Below are 21,036 nucleotides of genomic sequence, written 5' to 3'. Positions count from 1 at the left end.
CTTTTCATCAGACTGATTAAGTTTTCTGCCATCTTATTCATATCCTAAAACCCTTCCTTTTCTGATGCCTCATTGCATCCATATGGAGAACTGTCAGTCTTAAATGAACTCATTTCTCTGCATCCACCAAAGTGCTGATTACAGCCACAGAGATCATATATATGAGGGCAGAAGGTACCATCAGCAATGGGAGGCAATTCCTATTGGTTCCTGGGGCAACTCCCTCACCTAAATATCCAGAAGACCACTGCAAACCATCTCTATTCTCAAATTTCTGATCTTTCATCCTCCCACCACCTCCTCCCTCTACAGACAACCTCACCTCCTAAATCCTGGAGGTTAGGAAAAGAAAAGCAATCTGATAGGAATTTTCCTCAACTTACCACTACCTTTCATATCAGATGTTTCGTCTAACCTTCTTTATTCCTTCTCTGTTGATATAATAGACTTGCCACTCAGTCTTTCTCTAAGACAGATGTCTTCACATACTCTGGATCCCAAGCTTAACAGTTTTCCAGTTTTCTCCAGATCTTACAATAACCACTTTTTAAAACATCCTCGCTGGTTTCCACTCTTTCTTTGCAGGCTCATCATTTTCTAGCCAGTTATGAATATTAGCTTTTTCCCATGCCTTAGCCTCAGTCTGTCTTCCTTTTTTTTTCTTTTTTTTGCTTTCCTTATTCTGTTCAGTACCATTTATCTTCAAACCTTGCCTCTACTATGACCTTGAGATCCGTATATATACCTGTCTTCTCTGACATCCATCTGCATTTTTATGTCTCAAAGACATCTTGAAGTCACCAAGCCCAGTAGTGAACACCACATCTCCATTTCATCATCCATTTCAATATTAAATCCACATCCCATCTTCCAGCTTTTCTCTTGAAATATTTTTTTTTCTTGAAATATTTTTTTACTCACCCTTATTTTCTCAACTCTTCCACCATCTAAGTCCAGAACATTATCTTTTATCACATTTGCCTTTTATATCACATTCTTTATATTTCTTGCTTTAACAAAGCAATATTTTTTAACAATACAAAGATCATACCACTGTCATATCTAAATCTTCAATGACTTCCCTTTGCTCTTAAGATCCTTAATGGAATACTTAATATCTTTGACTAAATTCACTACACTAGCCTACAAGTCCTTGCCTTCCAAGATTCAGCAAACACAACTTTCTTTGTATTCATGTACTACTTTGTATCCTGACCACAAGGACTTTACACAAACTAGTCCCTTTGCCTGCTACTAAACAACTCATAAATCTTATCTCCTACTTTTCTTTCTCGAGTGTCTTTCTCAGATCTTCAAGTCTAGATCAGGTATTATAGTAAATGTTATCACTTTCCACCCTGCCTTTGTTAAATATATCAAAACTTTCCATTTTTGAGAGTTTTTAGGTTAATATATAGTTGCACTGTGAGGGCAAAGGCTGTGTGTTTATGTTTTTGTTTTCATTTTTCTCTTCACACCTGATACCTAGCACAACATGATGAAGAAGATGGGCTTTCTTTTAGTGTTTGTTGAATATGTAGAAAAGAGAAACAACTCATTCTGTGTCCAATTTTAAGTAACATTATGGATTTGCATCAAGCTTCAGAAATCTCTGACTTGGATTTTCAATAATTTACTCAAACCAAATGCCTTCACAGTCATTTTTTGGAAATATGCCCAATTTCTATCACTTTGCAATATTTTAATGTATTTGGGGTTATGACTCGATGGACATGAGTTTGAGTAAACTCCAGGAGTGGGTGATGGACAGGGAGGCCTGGCATGCTGCGATTCATGGGGTCGCAAAGAGTCGGACACGACTGAGCGACTGAACTGAACTGAACTGAATTTAATTTAAAAAACTGCAATCCCCATTCACAATCTACTTGAAACATCGTTATTTTTTCATGTTTTTCTTGGACTTTCTCAGTGTTTGCTTTCCTTTTGGCCTCCACCTTCCAATTATTTGCCTTTTTTCTCTCTCTCTCAGTCAATTTTTATATGTTAAAAATATGATACTTTTGACCCCAGACACACAAGCATACCAACTTTAGCATAAAATTCTGGCCTTTCATAAACACAATCGTATTTCCCTAACAGCCATACATCAACTCATAGAATGTAAACTTGATGAAGACCCTGTGTCTATTTTGTTTCCTGATATATCCCTAGCTTCTTAACAACATACCTGGAACATAGAAGTACTCAAATAGTTGCTGAATAAATAAACTTTCACATAAAGTATTATTGAACCATGGCAGAAATATGTCCTAAAATAATTTTTATTATTCTTTTTTGTAACAGAGAGATTATTCCTCAATAAAATCCTGTCCCACAAGCAGGGATGACAATGACTTATCCACATAATTTCCCATAACTTTCTAAAATATCTAGCTGCTACTTTTTTTTCATTTGAATTCTAGTGGTAATTCCTGGAATCATATGCAAAAGTAAATGCCTTTAAGGTACTACTTTATACTTCCAAATGAGGGTTTAAAGAAAGTTCATAAGTTTTGGTGGACAAAGACACAGGATGAGCTGTCACTCATGTAGAGGACCATAACCTAGAGACCACTGGCCACAATGAAAATCTTAGTTATCATATTCTTCATTGTGTGATACACTTTCACCCCACATTTTAACATCTCTAAATTGAAATCCATCTAATAATCAATGGAGTTGCTTAGTTTAATTAGTAACATTTCATTCTTCTTCTTATTATTATTGGCATATAAAATAAGCCATGTTTCAAAATACCTGGCATTTTTAATTCAATTAAGTCCTTTCATGACCACAGTATCCAAAGCAGAGGTTTTGGTAAGAAAAGAGAGAAGAGTAAACTAAAATGGTGAGGCATGAAGCAGACAAGAAGGTCTAGGAGGAAATAAACACCAACCAGAAGAGGATTACCACAAGGGCTGTGAGGATGTCTATTACTGTGCTTCAGGGTACTTTTGAAATGCGGGTCCCTATATGAAATCTGTCAGCCAGACAAAGCTTCCTAACGGAGCAGTGGCTGTGAGGAGACAGAGCACCCCAGCTATAACAATGAACACAAAACATCTTCTGAATACTGGCAGAGGACCCCAGACATCCAGAAAAGCAAACCAACATCCTTGGAACGAGTCCATGAATCTTTCTGGGTGTTCTTGGCTGTTGAGAGCCATTTCACCATTAATCTAGAGGCTTTGTCTTCTGTGCTATGTCGCCTGAGAAGTCTCAATGCTACTGTAAGAAGTCAGGTCTGAACCCCAGAGGTGGGAGACTTAAATCTAGGACTTTGGACCTTCAGGGAACTCCTCACCACATGGAACATTAACAGACAAGAGCCTACCCGAAGGCCCCCAACTCAGCACAGACCGAGCACCACACAAGAGCCAGCAAGTTCCAGTTTGGGATGCCCCATACCAATCCTTCAGCAAAACAGGAGCACAACTCTGCATATCAACAGGCAGTCTGCCCAAATCCATACTGAACCCACAGATACCCCAAAACACACTACTGGATACAGCACAGACCTCTAGAGAGACAAGATCCAGCTCCATCCACCAGAACACAGGCACAAGTCCCCCCCACCCAGGAAACCGTCACAAGACGCTGGTCCCAACCTACCCGTGGGGAACAGACTCCACAATTAAGAGGAGCTGAAACCTTCCAGCCTGCAGAAAGAAGACCCCAAACTCAATACATTAAACAAAATTAAAAGACAGAGAAATATGCAGCAGATGAAGGAACACAGTACAAAGCTACAAGACAAAACAGGCAAGGAGGAAATAGGTAGTTCACCTGAAAGAGAATTCAGAATAATGATAGAAAGATGATTTAAAATCTTGAAAGCACAATGGAGGCATGGATAAGTAGACTGGAGGCAAGTCCAAGAAGATACAAGAAATATCTAACAAGGACCTAGAAGAATTAAAAAATAATCCACAATGAACAATGCAATAACTGAGCATAAAAATATACTGAAGGGAACCAACAGTAGAGAAACTGAGGCAGAAGAATGGATAAGTGAGCTGGAAGATAGAATGGTGGAAATAACAAGCAGAGTAGAAAAAAGAATAAAAAGAAATGAGGACAGCCTCAGAGACCCCTAGAACAACATTAAGCATTCCAACATTCAAAGCATAGGTGTCCTAGAAGAAGAAGACAAAAGGAAAGGGCATTAGAAAATATTTGAAGAGATTATAATTGAAAGTTTCCCTGAAATGGGAAAGGAAATAGCCACCCAAGTTCAGGAAGCCCAGAGAGTCCCATACAGGATAAATCCAAGGAGAAATGCCAAGACACATATTAATCAAACTAATGAAAACTGAATGCAAGAACAAATATTAAAAGCAGCAAGGGAAAAGCAACAAATGACATACAAGAGAACCCCCATAAGGCCAACAGCCAACCTTCAACAGAAACTGTGCAGGCCAGAATGGAATGGCAAGATATATGCAACGTGATGAAAGGAGGAAAACTACAACCAAGATTATTTTATTCAGCAGGGATCTCATTCAGGTTTGAAGGAGAAATCAAAAGCTTTAAAGACAAACAAAAAATAAGAGAATTCAGCATCACCAAACCAGTTCTTCAATAAATGCTAAAGGAACTTCTCTAGACAAGAAAGATAAAAACAAAAGGCCTATAAAAACAAATCCAAAAACAATAAAGTAAATGGTAACAGGATGATACTTATCAATAATTACCTTAAATGTAAATGGGCTAAATGTTCCAACCAAAAGACACAGATTGGCTGAATGGATATGAAAAGAAGACCCCTATGTATGCTGTCTACAAGAGACCCACCTGAAACCTAAGGAGACATACAGACAGACAGTAAGGGGCTGGAAAAAGATATACCATGCAAATAGAAATCAAAAGAAAACATGAGTAGCAATACTCATATTAGAAAAAATAGACTTTAAAATAAAGACAGTTATGAAACAAAGAAAGACACTACATAATGACCATAGCTGACATATTGTTAGCCAGACTCATTAGGAAAAAAAGGGAGAAGTCTCAAATTAATAAAATTAGAAGTGAAAAACAAGGCGTTTAACAGACAACACAGAAATAAAAAAGATTGTAATATCCTACTACAAGCAACTATATCCCAATAATATGGACAACCTGGAAAACACCATCAAATTCTTAGAAAAGTATAGCCTTCCAAAACTGAACCAGGACAAAATAGAAAATATGAATAGGCCAATTACAGACACAGAAATCAAAACTATAATAAAAAAAAATCTTCCAGTAAACAAACACCCAGAGACAGATGCCTTCAAAAGTGAATTCCAACAAAAGTTTAAAGAGCTAACACCTATCTTACTCAAACTCTTACAGAAAATTTCAGAGGAAAGGAAACTCTCAAACTCACTCAATAAGACCAGCAGCATGCTAATACCAAAACCAGACAAATATGCCACAAGAAAAGAAAATTATAGGTCAATATCACTGATGAATATAGATGCAAAAATTTTCAACAAAATTCTAGCAAACAGAATTCAACAGCACATTAAAAAGATCATGAATCATTACCAAGTGGGCTTTATCCCAAGGATATAAGGATTCTTCAATATCTGCAAACCAATCGATGTGAGACACCATATTAACAAACTGAAAGATAAAAACCCTATGATTATCTCAATAGATGCAGAGAAACCTTTTGACAAAATTCAATACCAATCTATGATAAAACTCTCCAGAAAGTAAAACCAGAAGTGACCTACCTCAACATAATAATGACTATATATGACAAATTCACAGCAAATATTATTCTCAATGATGAAAAACTGAAAAAATTTCCTCTAAAATCAAAAACAAGACCAGGGTTCCCACTCTTGCCACTATTATTCAGGATAGTTTTGGGAGTCCTAGACACAGCAATCAGAGAAGAAAAAGAAATAAAAGGAACCCAGATTGGAAAATAAGTAAAACTCTCACTGTTTGCAGATGACATAATTCTTTACAAAGAAAACTCTAAAGATGTCACCAGAAAATTACTAACAGTAATCAATGAAAATAGTGAAGTCAAATGATACAAAGTTAATACACAGAAATACTTTGCACTCTTATACACTAACAATGAAATATCAGAAGGAGAAATTAAGGAAACAATCCCATTCACCATTACAGATATGGTTTTTCCAGTAGTCATGTACCAATGTGAGAGTTGGACCATAAAGAAGACTGAGTGGCAAAGGATTGATAGGCAATTCCTATCAAACTATCAATGATATTTTTCACAGAATTAGACCAAATAATTTTACAATTTGCATGGAAACACAAAACACCCCAAATAGCCAAAGAAATCTTGAGAAAGAAGAATGGAGCTGGAGAGATCAATCTTCCTGACATCAGACTATACTACAAAGTGACAGTCATCAAGACAGTATGGTACTGTCACAAAAAAAGAAATATAGACCAATGGAACAAGATAGAAATCCTGGAGATAAATCCATGCACCTATGGGGACCTTGTCTTTGATGAAGGAGGCAAGAAAATACAGTGGAGAAAAGACAGTATCTTCAATAATTGGTACTGGGAAAGTTGAGGAACTACATGTAAACTGCATGTGAAAAATTAGGACACCTCATGACACCATACACAAAAATAAACTCAAAATGGATTAAAGACCAAAAAATATAAAACTCTTAGAGGAAAATTTAGGCAGAACACTCTTTGACATAAATGACAGCAAGATCTGTAACCCGCCTCCTAGAGTAATGGAAATAAAAGCAAAATAAGAAACTGGGACCTAATTACACTTAAAAACTTTTGCACAGTGAAGGAAACTATAAACAAGGTGAAAGGACAACTCTCAGAAAGGGAGAAAATAATAACAAATGAAGCAGTTGGCAAAGGATTAATCTCCAAAATATACAAGTTGCTCATGTGGTTCATTACTAGATAAACAAACTACCCAATCCCAAAAGGGCAGAAAAACTAAACAGACATTTTTTCAAAGAAAATGTACAAATGGCTAATAAACATATGAAAAGATGCTCAACACTGCTCATTATTAGAGAAGTGCAAATCAAATCTACAATGAGCTATCACCTCACACCAGTCAGAATGGTCATCATCAAAAAATCCACAAACAAGAATTGCTGGAGAGGATGTGGAGAAAAGGGAACTCCCTTGCATTGCTGATAGGAATATAAATTGATACAGCCACTACGGAGATTCCTATAAAAACTAGGAATAAAACCACCATTTGACCAAGCAATACCACTTCTAGACATATACCCTTAGGAAACCCAAACTGAAAAAGACACATGTACCCCAATATTTATTGCAGCACTGTTTACAATAGCTAGGATGTGGAAGCAACCTAGATGTCCATCAACACATGAATGGATAAGAAAGCTGCCGTACATATGTACAATGGAAACTACTCAGTCATGAAAAGGTACATATTAGGGTCAGTTCTAATGAGGTGGATGAACCTAGAGCCTATTATATGAGTGAAGTAGGTCAGAAAGATAAAAATAATATCATTATTAATGCATATACATGGGATCTAGAAAGATGGTGCTGACGAACCTATATGTAAGGCAGCACTGAAGATGCAGACGTAGAGAACAGACTTATAAACAAGGGTGGGTGGAGGAGGGAGAGGGTGAGATGAATGGAGAAAGAAGCATGGAAGCGTATACACTATGGTATGTAAAGTAGATAGCCAATGGAAATTTGCTATATGATTCAGGAACAAACTGGGGCTCCATAACTACTTAGAGGACTGGGAAAGGGCAGAAGGTGGGAGGGAGTTTCAGGAGGGAGGAGACACATGTACACCTATGTCTAATTTATGTTGATGATGGCAGAAATCAAACCAGTATTGGGAAGTAATTATCCTTCAATTTAAAAAAATAACTAGAAATAAAACTATCATATGACCCAGCAATTCCACTACTGGGCATACACCCTCAGGAAAGCATATTGAAAAAGACATCTGTACCCCAATATTCATTGCAGCACTATATCTAGGACACACAAGCCACCTATATGTATATCAACAGATAAATGGATAAAGAAACTGTGGTATATACACACAATGGAATATTACTCAGCTATAAAAAAGTAATGCATTTGAGTCAGCTCTAATGAGATGGCTGAACCTAGAACCTATTATACAGAATGAAGTAAGTCAGAAAGAGAAAGACAAATACTGTACATTAGCACATGTACATGGAATCTAGAAAACTGGAACTGATGGTCCTGTTTGCAGCGCAGCACAGGAAACATAGACAGGAAGAGCAGACCTAGGGTCCCAGTGGGCAGGAAGGGGGTTGGAGAGAGTAACAGTAAAACAGCACATCACCATATGTATAATAGATAGCCAGGGGGAATGTGCTATACGATGCAGGGAACCCAGAGCAGGCGCTCTGTGACAGCCTGGAGGGGTGGGATGGCGGGGAAGGTGGGAGGGAGGTTTAAGAGGGAGAGGACAGATGTATACCTATGGCTGATTCATGTTGCTGTGTGACAGAAACCATCACAATATTGTAAAGTAACAGTCCTCCAGTTAAAAATAAAATAAAAGGATGAGGAGCAAAGAAATTTAAGGGTTTATCTATCTACTACTGTAAACATATAATGTATATTAATATATACTATATATGCAATATATAAAATATGTATGCAGTATATATAAAATAGTATAAGTATATATTCGTAAATATATATAATGTATTTTTATAATGCTATCATATGGAAATACACAACTTTTATCACCTTATACTGGAATCACTTGTAAATGTCTCTACTTTATTCCCTAAACTCCTTAAGAATAGGACTATGTATTAATCTTCCTGGTATTCCTCAGCGATGGGCATTTGATAGAAGTTTAAATTCATTAAGTACAAGTGAGTTAAATCTAATAGCTTTGTGTTTGACAAATTCATAGCAAATAGGATTTGATGCAATAAATTTGTAAGGTATTTCATAGAAGTACACTAAGCTCTCTGATAAGGAACATTAACTTACTTGGGTTATTTGAGTACTCTCTAATTCATTGATGCATTAATTTTCTGAATACAGTAATTACCAAATCAGGCATTACTAATAGAGAGATGAATAAAAATCTACTGCCTCAGGGCATTTAACAATGCCCAAGGGCCCTAACATATTTCTGAAAAATAAACAAAATCTCCAAAAGTTATTTGCTCACTAGAAGAATTAGCCTTGCTAATTGTCACACATATGAGATAAATTTTTAAATGTCTCAACCTTTTAGGAGTTTATAAGAGTGAACACATTACTTCAATTGACACACTCAACATGGAAAATACACAAACAGTGCAGAGTGATTAAATAGAAACACATTCATATTGTTCAACCTCAGCATGAACAAATTTAGGAGCAGAATGAAGAAAACCTGATCAGCATGGCAGGAGAGAGATGATAAAGGATCAGTTCTAATCAGGCAAGAAAGATTCCACATCAAAGTTGCCATTTCCAGAGTTCTCTGAATAATACGAAAGATCATTTCAATCACCCAGTGTACGGGAAAAATTTTTCCAAACCATGACTATTACTAGGGGACATGAAAACTGACAATGAAACAAACATAGGAAGGAGATTTAGAAGAAACAGGGCTTTCAAACTGAAGGGAAATGGAACTCCAGTGGCACTAAACTCCCAGCTCCAGTAGCAGTGTAAAGGAATTTTTTACTCCGTTTGCCTTTCTGAAAAGTCACTGAATCGAAAACCAAAGTAAGACAAGTTTTCACAGTTCTCACATAGATTTAAACAAATAATTTTACATTGAATAAAAGGAGATCTTACCCTCTCTTCCTGCTTAATCTCTACCATTTGCAATTCCATCCAAAACCTTCTCCCCACATCCTAGCACACCTTGGTTTTGCACACTTTCCTTGATCACCCCATATGTAGAATCCCAATAGTCTATTTCCTTGCCCTTAGAACAGATTCTTAGGATGGATTCCCAAGTAATTGAGAGACTTGCTTTGGTACCTTTCCTAAAATAATGAGTTAATTTTTTACTGGACTTTAAAATAATGACTAAATAATGTCAAGGTTTTACAATTTTTAATTTGTATGAGAATCTCTCATACCAAGAGGAATTCTGGCACCTAAATGCACCACATAATCTATTTTCAATTTTGTTTTCAGGAAGTATTAAATAAAGATTTTTGAGAAATCACCTTACCCAGTGAGTTTCACTGCATGTGTCCGAAACTTTCGGTATTTTTCTGAGTCTTCATTTGTGCTGGTAATGTGTCTATATATCCCTGTCTTATAATTGAAGAAATCCTCATGAACTTGCATTATAGCTAAAATAAAACCCAACAGGATAAATGACATGATTTTAAATCATTATCTTAAAAAAAAAAAAAAAACCTTCAGAAATTCTTACGGAACAGTCAACAAGTAAATTACCAGGGGTAGAATCTAAAAAGGAATTTTGCAGTTCAGCTTAATTTTCTTTCCTACTTTATTGATTGAAATATTTTCTAGTTCTCTTATAAAAGTAACTTTTAGCTACTTAGAATATTACTTAAGGTCACATTATACATTTAGAACTCGATCTATTTTTAATTGACAGAAGCAATATTATCGGGAGCTGAACCTTTGCTGGAAACCCACTACACTCACTGGTGAACACTATTTCTCCATTAACCTTGGGCTTCTCCACCAGTCCCTTAAAATTCCAATTAAACTATCAGTGAAGGCTGAACCTAACAAACAGGATTTAAAGTAATTGTCCTTCCTCCTTAGAAGTAAACACAAAAGTTTCCTTGGTGAGTTTGAATAAAAAGTAAATCCTTAGCAAAAAAATAGTCTGACAAGATTGCATCCCTCCAGCTCTGGGGAGCTAAGCCAATAGTGTATTCTTTAGAAAGGAAAAGCTTATACTCTTCAGAAGGAAGAGCTTATATTTTATAAAACTCTCCTTTCTTCCCTCACCTAGATTATTTCTTTTTCTCTCCTGTATTGTGGCTGTTTTATTGAAAGGCTTGAACAATTTATGGTGAATACTTTAAACTTCTCCTCTAGAAGACATGAATTGAAAGCATTTTTATTTGGGCTAGTTGCATATACCTTGACAACTATGCACAATGTTTGTCTTAGTTTGATGTGGATTTTAAATAAAATAAGAAATAAAGCCACTAACATTTGATAGATCCTAAAATGAAGCTTCTCCTCCAAAGTCAAGTATTACTTTTGATTTCTACTTTTTATTTCATGTTTTAATGTTGCATGCCTTTTCTGATGGTGTCCAAATATTTATAAAAGAGATGAAATCTTCTTTTTTTACTTAAACACACCTTTCCATAGGATGTTAAGAACTTATATAACTGTACTCTATGCAGCTCTTTGCTTTTGTCCTCTTTCCTGCACCTAAACTTCTTTTCAATTCTACAGATTTTAGAAGAATGCACACAGTACTATTTATTCACCATTCTATCACATTTTACATTCTTTCGTAAGGCAGAGGGGGAAAATGTTGTACATTAACACTGGCAACAACAGGCAGGCAGTCATGTTGCATCTACAGCAAGATGAGGCAACCAGCATCTATAACCGTGAAGATATTGCTAATGGCAATCTCTCCCATAGAGCTACTGACTCTGTTAGCATTCAAAGCACCATGAATAAAAAGTACTGTTCAACGCAGAAAAATACCCTCCCCAACTAAAGAAACATGAGTGAGATGCCCTGACAATTAACTTGAAGATGGATTCTTCCTTGAGTTTCTGCCACCAAACAGACCTGATGCTCTAACTAAATAAGCTACCATAGTACAATTTTACTTTTGGAAAACCGCACAAACTTATTACTTTCTACCCACACACAAGGGTGGGATACTGAGCTCTGTCTTCTGCTCTTGGTTAAGGCTGGCAGGAGGAAGGTTCTCAACACACATTGGTTCCATGGATGCTGAATAATTTGAACTTCAACTTTATTATTTTCAAATTTTACCTCTTTGTTTTTGATTTAGTCTGTAAAATTCATGAATACTTAAGTACCTGACCATTAAATAAACATAAGATATTCTCAATTTTCAATCATTATGCTGCAAATTTCTTTTAACTGATGAAAAGAATGAGAGAGAAACTTTAAACAGTAATATAATGATTTAAAGACTCAAAGAGGTTTAGATAATTCGACCAAAGTCATTTTAGTAGCAAATGTCAAAATTGGAATTTCAAATTTAACCTTGACTTCAAATGCCTGGCTTCCTTCAAGTTTGTCACACAAACTCCAGTTAATGAAGGATATATTTAAATTACACATTAATTCCCTACTGTTTTTCTAGCCTTCAAAGATTACACAACTTAAAGAAGAAAAAAAAACATTTCTTTTTATTCATTTCAGGTTTTTTGTAAGGCCCCAGGATTTTAAAAATTGAATTCAGGCCATGTTCAGAATAAGCTTTGGTTTCTCAATAAATGTTAAGTGATGATAAAGATCAATAAAAGTCTTTCCAACACAATTTTAAAATCTGTAGTTCCTGTTAGCTGTTATCAATATTGATTAGGCCGGCATTCAGAAACACAAAATATATATAATCAATAGTTCCCTGGGTATACATCAAATGTTTTCAATTTAATTTTGGTTTGTTTAACTTAATTATTTTATTTATTTATCAATTCCACTGCACTGATAATATTAATGTATTTTTGGACTTTTCAGTATTCACAGCCTGAATTTCTATTTTAGGCCTCACTGGTTTTGTTCTTCCAAGCATTTCAAGGCAATATTTAACACTGGAAATATACACTGTGAACTTATTTTTATTCATACCATTGGTGCAAAATAAATTCCAATAGATAAGCAGAGGAACTGTGTATCAGATATAATATCTTCCTATCAAATCAATGGACATTTTATAAATTAGTATATGATTTCCTTATTGATTTTAGTTTACTATGCATAACACATTTTCAAAATAGATCAAAATGGAAAGCATTTTATAAAACACAAAAATCATCCTGGCTTATTTGATTTCTTTCGAGCCTATAGGAAGAGGGAAGTGTCTACTTTGTTTCTATTGCTAAACCTTCATTTTTTTACAATCCATAATCTAATCCATTTAAACTGAAGTGAGAAGATTTTTAACACTATGTATGAGTCAAATATAACTAAACAAGCAAACAAGCTCAGCACTTCCTATTTGAATGTCTTTTGGGTCCATGATCACTTTGAATAGACTAAGCTGACTTTCATCCAATGTGTCATTAACATTTGTTCAACAATTCAATTTATGAATGAGTCTATCTTCTTTAAGTACAAGGGGAGCTAATGAGGCCATTAGGTGAGAATATCTCCTATAATTACATTGGTCTTACAACCATTGAATATTTAAGAATTATATAAAAGCAAAAACTATCATTTATTAAGCTCTTTATATAGGAGTTAAATGCAAAGTTGTTTATTAAAAGAATAAATAAGACAATCATATTTCATCCAAGCTTACCTTGTGTACATGCTAAGACACTTCAAACAAGTCCGACTCTTTGCGACGCCATGGACTGTAGCTTTCCAGGCTCCTCTGTCCATGGGATTCTCCAGGCAAGAATACTGGAACGGATTGCCATGCCCTCCTCCAGGGGATTTTCCTGACCCAGGGATCAAACCCATATCTCTTATATCTCCTGATTGACAGGTGGGTTCTTTACCACGAGTGCCACCTGAGAAGACCAAGCTTACCTTGAACTGGTCCATTTTGCATGATTTCTCTCATGATCTCAGTTTCCTGGAAGGAAAAACATCAGTGAGCACCACTACTGTTGTCAGAGTATACTACACCTATTGTTTGGTCTGTAATGTTAGGGGTTGTACAATCAGTTTAGGAATTATGGAACCCAGTGTGTCTTGATGACTTGCAATTTACTCTTAATCATGCTTTGAAACACTTGCATTAGAATCTCCACATCGGTGAAGTTGCTAAAGACAAGACACACCATGTTTCATTGACTCTTACCACTGGCAGTAATTTTGGAACAAAGAGAAAATATAATTTTTATGGTCAAAAAGAAAAAATTAAATAAAACACTGTTTTATCAGTGGAAAGTAGTGTCATCTCCATTCTTTGGTCCACAACAGTGATCCGATGATTATTTTGTAAGGTTCCTCTGTTTTAGCATACAAATATTTCTCTGTTTTCATCCACTGTGTAATGCAACTTTTAGGAATGAAGAAATTCATTCACATATGCACTTTGATTAGAGTACATCCCAGAAACTAAGACAGAAACAAATATTAACCCTGCACCAGTCCTCAAGATATTTCCATTTTGGTGAAGTAGACAGACAATCACATAACTAATTGCTAAGTAACATGACTATGAAATACTAAGTGACATAACTAATCATGATAAACTAAGTTTGATTATAGAGACAAGCGCAAATACCGTGGATGCAAACAAGAAAGGGACATTGATTCTGCCTAGAAGTCAAGAAAACTTCTCAGAGAAGATTAAGTTTTGACCTACTTACTTGACTTAGAAGTGGGTGGGATAACCACTGGTGAGAGGAATCATCACCCGTCTAAGTAGAAGCAAAGAGGGCCGGTACACGTGGGGAGCAGACAGAAGTTAGTTTATGAGGAAAATTATGGGCAGGTCGGGGATGGGTAGATTGGTTGGACATGAGTCCAAAAAGCAGTAGATGAGAACCAAGTCATGAAAGACCTGTATGTTATGGTAAGAATGTTGAACTGTATTCTACAGATAATTGGAAATCACTGAAGCTTCAAACAGTCTGAAAGTGAGAATGTCTGGGTGACACTGATAAGATGCAGTAAAATTCTCCCAGGATTTTAACATGACAAACTGGAATCCAGGGGGATCTTTTTCCCACCATGACTATGTCCATTTCAAGTATTTTGTGGAGTAAGGCAAAGGATGAATAAAATAAGCTAATGCCACAAAAAAGTCCATTTTTCACTGAGGCTTGCTTATCTTTTATCTGTCAAGTATGTATCTATGTATGTGTGTATAGGCTTCCCTGGTGGATCAGTCTACAAAGAATCCACCTGCAATGCAGGAGGTGCAGATTCAATCCCTGGGTCAGGAAGATCCCCTGGAGAAGGAAATGGCAACCCACTCCAGTATTCTTGCCTGGGAATCCCATGGAAAGAGGAGCCTGGCAGAATCACAGAAGAGTCCATGGGGTTGCAAAAGAGCCAGACACAACTTAGCAACTAAACCACCATTTACTTTATATACACATATATACGTGTGTGTGTTATATAATAAACATAATTATAAAACCCTATTCCCACGTACATTTTAAAATTTAAGGCAATCATTTGCACAGCTAATATTATGAAGATCAAAATGTATACCCAAATGGAAGTCATTAATAAACACTTCAATATCAAAAATTGTATCTGAAAGCATAGTATTATTTTAGAATATACTTGTTTTTAAATAATTTTAATAACAGTAGTATATATTTTTGAGAAAACTAACCACTAAGAAGTCCTGCAATTCAGACTTACATTGGAAGAGACCCTGTATGGAGGAGAACACTGGTAGATCCTATTGGACTTCTCGATGCTGTTGGGACATGGCGTGGTGGCATGCCGCTTCCCCCGTCCGTCAGACCTACTTGCCATGGCGCAGCCATTGTTGGTTGCATTTTGGTCCTTGAAAAGTGGATAGCACGCATGGGAGACCAGTCTATGAGGAGTAAGCAAAGAAGTAAATGTAATACTTAGGAAATGCAGTAATGACTTATCTCCATATGATTTTACTGATTTGAATATCTGTAAATCATTCTGGCTACTTACATGTAAGTTTCATGACATTGAACATAGTCGTTCAATCATAAGAACTCTTCCCCCGCCCCATTCCTATTTCTTCACTACAATTTTTTTTCATGGTAAGGCATTTGATTTAAATATAGCAGTGTGTACATGTCAATCCCAAACTCCCAATCTATCCCTCTCTCTAACCCTTGCCCTCTGGTAACCATAAATTTTTCCTCTAAGCCTGTGAGTCTGTTCTGTTTTATAAATAAGCTTATTTGTATCAATTTTTTGTAGGTTCTAAAACCTTGCTCAAATCCATTCTAATAAATACATTTATCTACCAAATAGAATTTTGTGAAGATGAAAAGCAACCATTAATAAAATACATGGTAATATTAATAGGGGAAGGACTTCTTAAGTCTTCATCCATAACTATGATATAAAAAAGCCAAATAGATAGCTAATTTGCTGCATGACTCAGGGAACTCAAAGTAACAACCTAGAGGGGTGGGGTGGGGAGGGAAGGGGGTTTTCAAGAGGGACATGTGTATACCTATGGCCGATTCGTATTGATGGCTGGCAGAAACCAACACAATACTGTAAAGCAATTTTCCTTCCATTAAAAATAGATAACTTAAAAAAAATAAATAAATAAAATAAAAATAGATAACTTAAAAAAGCCAAATTTCATATGAAAAAGAACAGGTTTTATCATATTCAGATGGAGTATTCTGATAAATTGTTTTAAAATTAAGTATTTTTTACATTTTTATTGTTATAAATACTTCAATTATTATGTGCTTGTAATTCATGATTCTTTAAGAGAAATTGTATATAGTATACTATAATATTGAAGTTAATAAGGTAGAAAGTTATCAAATATATACATTATACAAATGATAAAAGAATTTTGATTTCTGATTTTGAAACTGAACATAGAAAAATACAAATTATTTGGATCCAAATCTACACAATTCATTGAATATTGAAGCAGACGATAAGGAAAATAAAACAGTGAATTTATTTTATGGATAGTTGATGTTCAGCTGGCCATAGAATTATGGTACTAGGATTGCCTCAAGGAAATTCAATAGTGTGAAAAAAGTAAGAGAATCTGACTAAGGAGCATGATGAAAGCTAAGCCACTTCCAAAAAAGGTACCAGTGGATTACTTGGGGATAATGAGTACTATGGATTGAGGTGTGTCATCCCAAATTTATGAATTTAAGTTCTAATCACCAATGCAATTTAGAGATGGGACATTTAAAAGAGAATTAGCTTTTATTTGTGTGTGGTAATATAACTTTATTTAAAGCAGTAGTGAAAATATTCACATTCTTTAACAGTATTACTAGATTGGAAGCAAACCATGATTATCAGATCATGCTGCATGAACAAGGTAAGGTTATGCACAAAATTTTCAGAAAGAAGAAAACATAGAGTCCATATATGCAAATTAGCACTTTCTTTCCAGAAAATGTTTCCTTATGCTAACTTTCAAATCTCCCTGCAAAACTTCTGCCCCATGTCAGTTTAGTTATTCTGTATTCATTTACTTTTCTCTACTTTTCAAACATTTGTGTGCTTTACTTTTCAACCATAAATTTATCTTTCTATATACAGATATATAGTTATATCAGCATAGACAGATAATTAGCTTTAATTGAAGTCATGAGGGTGGGACCCTTATGCTGAGATTAGTACCCTGACAAGAGGAACAGAGACATCTCTCTGCAAGTGGGGACTCAGTAAAAAGGCAAGCCAAGAGGAGGGGTCTCACCAGAAAGTGATTTGACTTTGAGCACCTTGATCATGAACTTAGCCTCCAGAAATAAAAACTCTGTGGTTTAGGCCAGAGTCTATGGCATTTTGGTATGTTAACCTGAGCAGACTAATACAAGGAGATTTAATTGGCTTTCAATGTTATGTTTTTAAGCTCCTAAAGGGCTTTAACTTTTATTATAGTAAAATAATAAAAACAGAAGTGACTGAGCACTATTAAATCAGGAAGGTATTAGCCCAAGTTGCCCATTCTAGTCACCATCTTATTAGCAAAGCATTAGATAAAAATTTTGAAGAACTTTATAAATACCTAATACGCAGTCTCTTGAAGCACACCCAGAGCACCCAGTGGATGAGGAAAGAACACGTGGGCAGCACATACCTCAACTATTAGTTATCAGCTGCTATTTCCTTTGCCAAATAACTCAGCTTTTAAGTAGATAAGTACTTAGAGTAGACACAGTGTTCTGCATGAGTATCAGACCACATGGGAGTAGAGAAATGCAACCTGCATCGTCTCAGCAGATGGGATTAATGGTGACAATGATGCTGATGAGCTGAGGCAACTATACAGCATGTCTTTATATCATTCCTCTGAGTCTTAGGCTGATTTTCCCCTGGCCTTATCTATTAATCTTCCCGGGGAAATAAGAGTCTCAAGATAAATATCAACTCTACCCCCCTTGGGGGACTCTACAACCATTTGGCTCAGAGCCACAAGAAGACAATGGTTACTTGTCTCTATTAATTTAGCTAGAAAAGTATACATTTTTTCAGACAATTGTTTTTGATAGCTTATAACTTCAGTAGATACCAAACAGGGATTATATTTAAATGAAATTCCTGCATTTATATAGATGTAGCATACGTATTTGTAGAGTTTTGGGAAAATGTAAAATGTTTTCTCCCCCTTATTCTAACCCAAGCAGCACTCTTAAGAATCCTAAAGATGCATGTTGGGGAGCTATTTACCCACGTTTTCTCAGGTACCACCAAGCCCTATCAACACTTCCGCTATTGCATCCATGGCGCTTCTTGGCACAGCAAGAGATCAAATTCTGAGGGGATAGGTTGGCGGTGTATCGACCTTGGGACTGAATCGCTATTCGGTCAGCTGCCACACCTGTTTCAAAGAGAATATTAATTAATATTCAAATGGCATATAATATTGCCAAAATTTGCATAGCCCTTTTTGTCTGAACTATTAAGCTAGTCTCTGAAATTTAATGGAACTTAAAGGCTAAATGTGATGCATATTCCAACACATTCCACCATGTCATAATTTCAGTCATAGTTTATGTCCAGTTTTGGCATTGCTTCATTATGGTACCATCTTCAAAGTCTTTTCTAGTTCCTTGCTCTTTTCATGTTCTATATACTTCTGAATTCTTCATTAAGAAACCTGTCAAGTGAAACACCTTACAAGCAAGAGTCATATCTTGCTTACATTTATATCACCTGCACTTAAAATGTGTGTGTGTGTATATATATATAAATATATAATGAATGTAACTAACCTGAGGCAATCAGAAAAGTTATCACAGGAATATTCATTGAAAATTTATCCATGTTAATCTGATATAGTGGAATAAATTAAATTTTGGTTTTAATAATTGAGACTAACATGAATCTACATTATAAACTATCACTAATTAATACTTATGTATGGAATCTAGAAAGATAGTACAGATGAACCTATTTGCAGGGCGGGAGTAGAGATGCAGGCATAGAAGACAGATTTGTAGATACTGTCAGGGGGAATCAAAGAGTGGGGAAAACTGAGAGTAGGATCAAGGTACGTACACTATCGTGAGTAAAATAGATGACTGTGGAAAGATGCTGAATATCACAGAGAGCGCAGCTCCTTGCTCTGTGATGACCTAGAGGGCTGATGGGGGGATGACTCAACAGGGAGGCTATACACGTATACACGTAGCTGATTCATTTTGTGGTACAGCAGAAACCAGCAAAACATTGTAAAGCAATTAAACTCCAATTTAAAAAGTTATCAAAAAGCTACATAGCACACTTTTGTGCTTATAATTTTCTTGAAGATCATGTTCCTAATCTCAGTAGATGTAGAATTCACCTTGTTTTATGTATATGTCTACCCTTTGTGACTGAACACTCTATTTGTTTAAATAATTCCCTAGCACGGTTGTTGTTGATGTTTGTTCCTTTCCCCAGCATACATTTGTTCACCACCTGCTAGGTGGCAGGCACAAGTCTAAGCAGTAGAAATTGCAACAATGAACAAAATCAAGAGTCATCATCCTGACCTCATAGAATAATAGACTGGGGAAACTAATCAACCAACAGCAGAAAACTATATATGTGAGCATTTTGATCACGCTACCATGATAATATGTGTGTGGAGATCACAAGAAATTGGAGTCAGTGACATTTTGGTACAGATTTTTGTTGTTGTTGGAGGCCTGATATAGTCTTCTTAATGTCTTACTCACTTTTGATTAAAGGAAGCACATTCATAACCTTTCTTCAACCTATCCACTTTTCTCAGAAGTTATAGTTTTTAGTCATCAAAATTATCTGTGTATTGGAACCCCTCACAGTGCCAGTTTAGAATTATTAAATTAGCACTGAAATAAATTCTTTAAAAATAATTCCTTTACATATGTATTTCTGTATACACATAGTTTTTATGTAATTATAGCACATGTACAATTCTGTAGTGCGATTGCTGGCATATTTTAGATGCTCAGTGTGTGTTGGATCTATAACCTCCTACTTGCATCTCAATTCCCATATATTTTGTGCTAGGATACATTTCATAGGAGCAAAAATCATTATACCTCCATCTCTCTCAGTCTCAAGAAAATAATTCCCTGTTTCATAAAAGAAAATAGAAATTCCTTGATGCTTTGACTTTCAGTACAAGGGCTCAGAATCAAGTATTCCCGTAACTATTCTCTGGTTCATAAAAGAATTTCACAAACAATACTGAAGGAGTCAGAAACCTGCCTCTGGGGTCACTTCTGGGACTTCTTGCCTTTCCCTTCAGGCAGGTCACTTCCTTTGTTTGTGCCTCTTTTATAAAAGCAAAGGCTTGAAAATGGGGACCTCTACCTTCCCTTCCAGCCCCATGAGTCTGTAGACTCCAACCAAAGGATAAGAGCTTTAAATTCTAATTATATTCAACATGTTGCTCTTATTACAGACATTCCTGAATCTCAGTGAAGGTTTAATCCAAATTCTCTTGAAATACTTAGAAAAGGTCAGAAGATTTAAGAATGACTCAGTTCAACAAATTGTTTTCCACTCTTTATCTGAAAACTTTCACCGGGCTTTACCTCTGAGACTCACACTGCTATTTTTCCTGCTTATTTTATTCTGTCTCCAAATTTTCTCTGCAGCAGGCATCACCATGTGTGTATATTTTTAATTGTCTTCTTTATCCCATTTTGTCTTCTTTGAAAGACAAATTTTCTCATTGTAACTATTGCTACATTGAATATGCAGGGTACAAAACTGTCATCTGTTAGGCAGAGGGACAGATGGACTTAGCCCTGTGCTGAG

General features: G+C 35.7%; 1 protein-coding gene across 1 annotated transcript in view; it reads right to left on the bottom strand.

The window, feature by feature from the left end:
• TINAG (tubulointerstitial nephritis antigen) overlaps positions 1–21,036 on the bottom strand; it is a 98,361-nt gene that overhangs the window by 40,199 nt on the left and 37,126 nt on the right. The window contains exons 6-9 of the mRNA XM_020910179.2: positions 18,472–18,622; positions 15,466–15,646; positions 13,672–13,717; positions 10,166–10,289 (exon numbers count right to left, since the gene is read on the bottom strand). Coding sequence (XP_020765838.2) covers positions 10,166–10,289; positions 13,672–13,717; positions 15,466–15,646; positions 18,472–18,622 — 502 coding nt within the window. The remainder of the gene's footprint in view (positions 1–10,165; positions 10,290–13,671; positions 13,718–15,465; positions 15,647–18,471; positions 18,623–21,036) is intronic.

The sequence above is a fragment of the Odocoileus virginianus genome, chromosome 27 (assembly GCF_023699985.2).
Source record: "Odocoileus virginianus isolate 20LAN1187 ecotype Illinois chromosome 27, Ovbor_1.2, whole genome shotgun sequence".
In the NCBI taxonomy this organism is placed as follows: domain Eukaryota; kingdom Metazoa; phylum Chordata; class Mammalia; order Artiodactyla; family Cervidae; genus Odocoileus; species Odocoileus virginianus.
The sequence above is the reverse complement of the archived record's forward strand: the minus strand, read 5'-3'. Positions and strand labels throughout refer to the sequence as shown.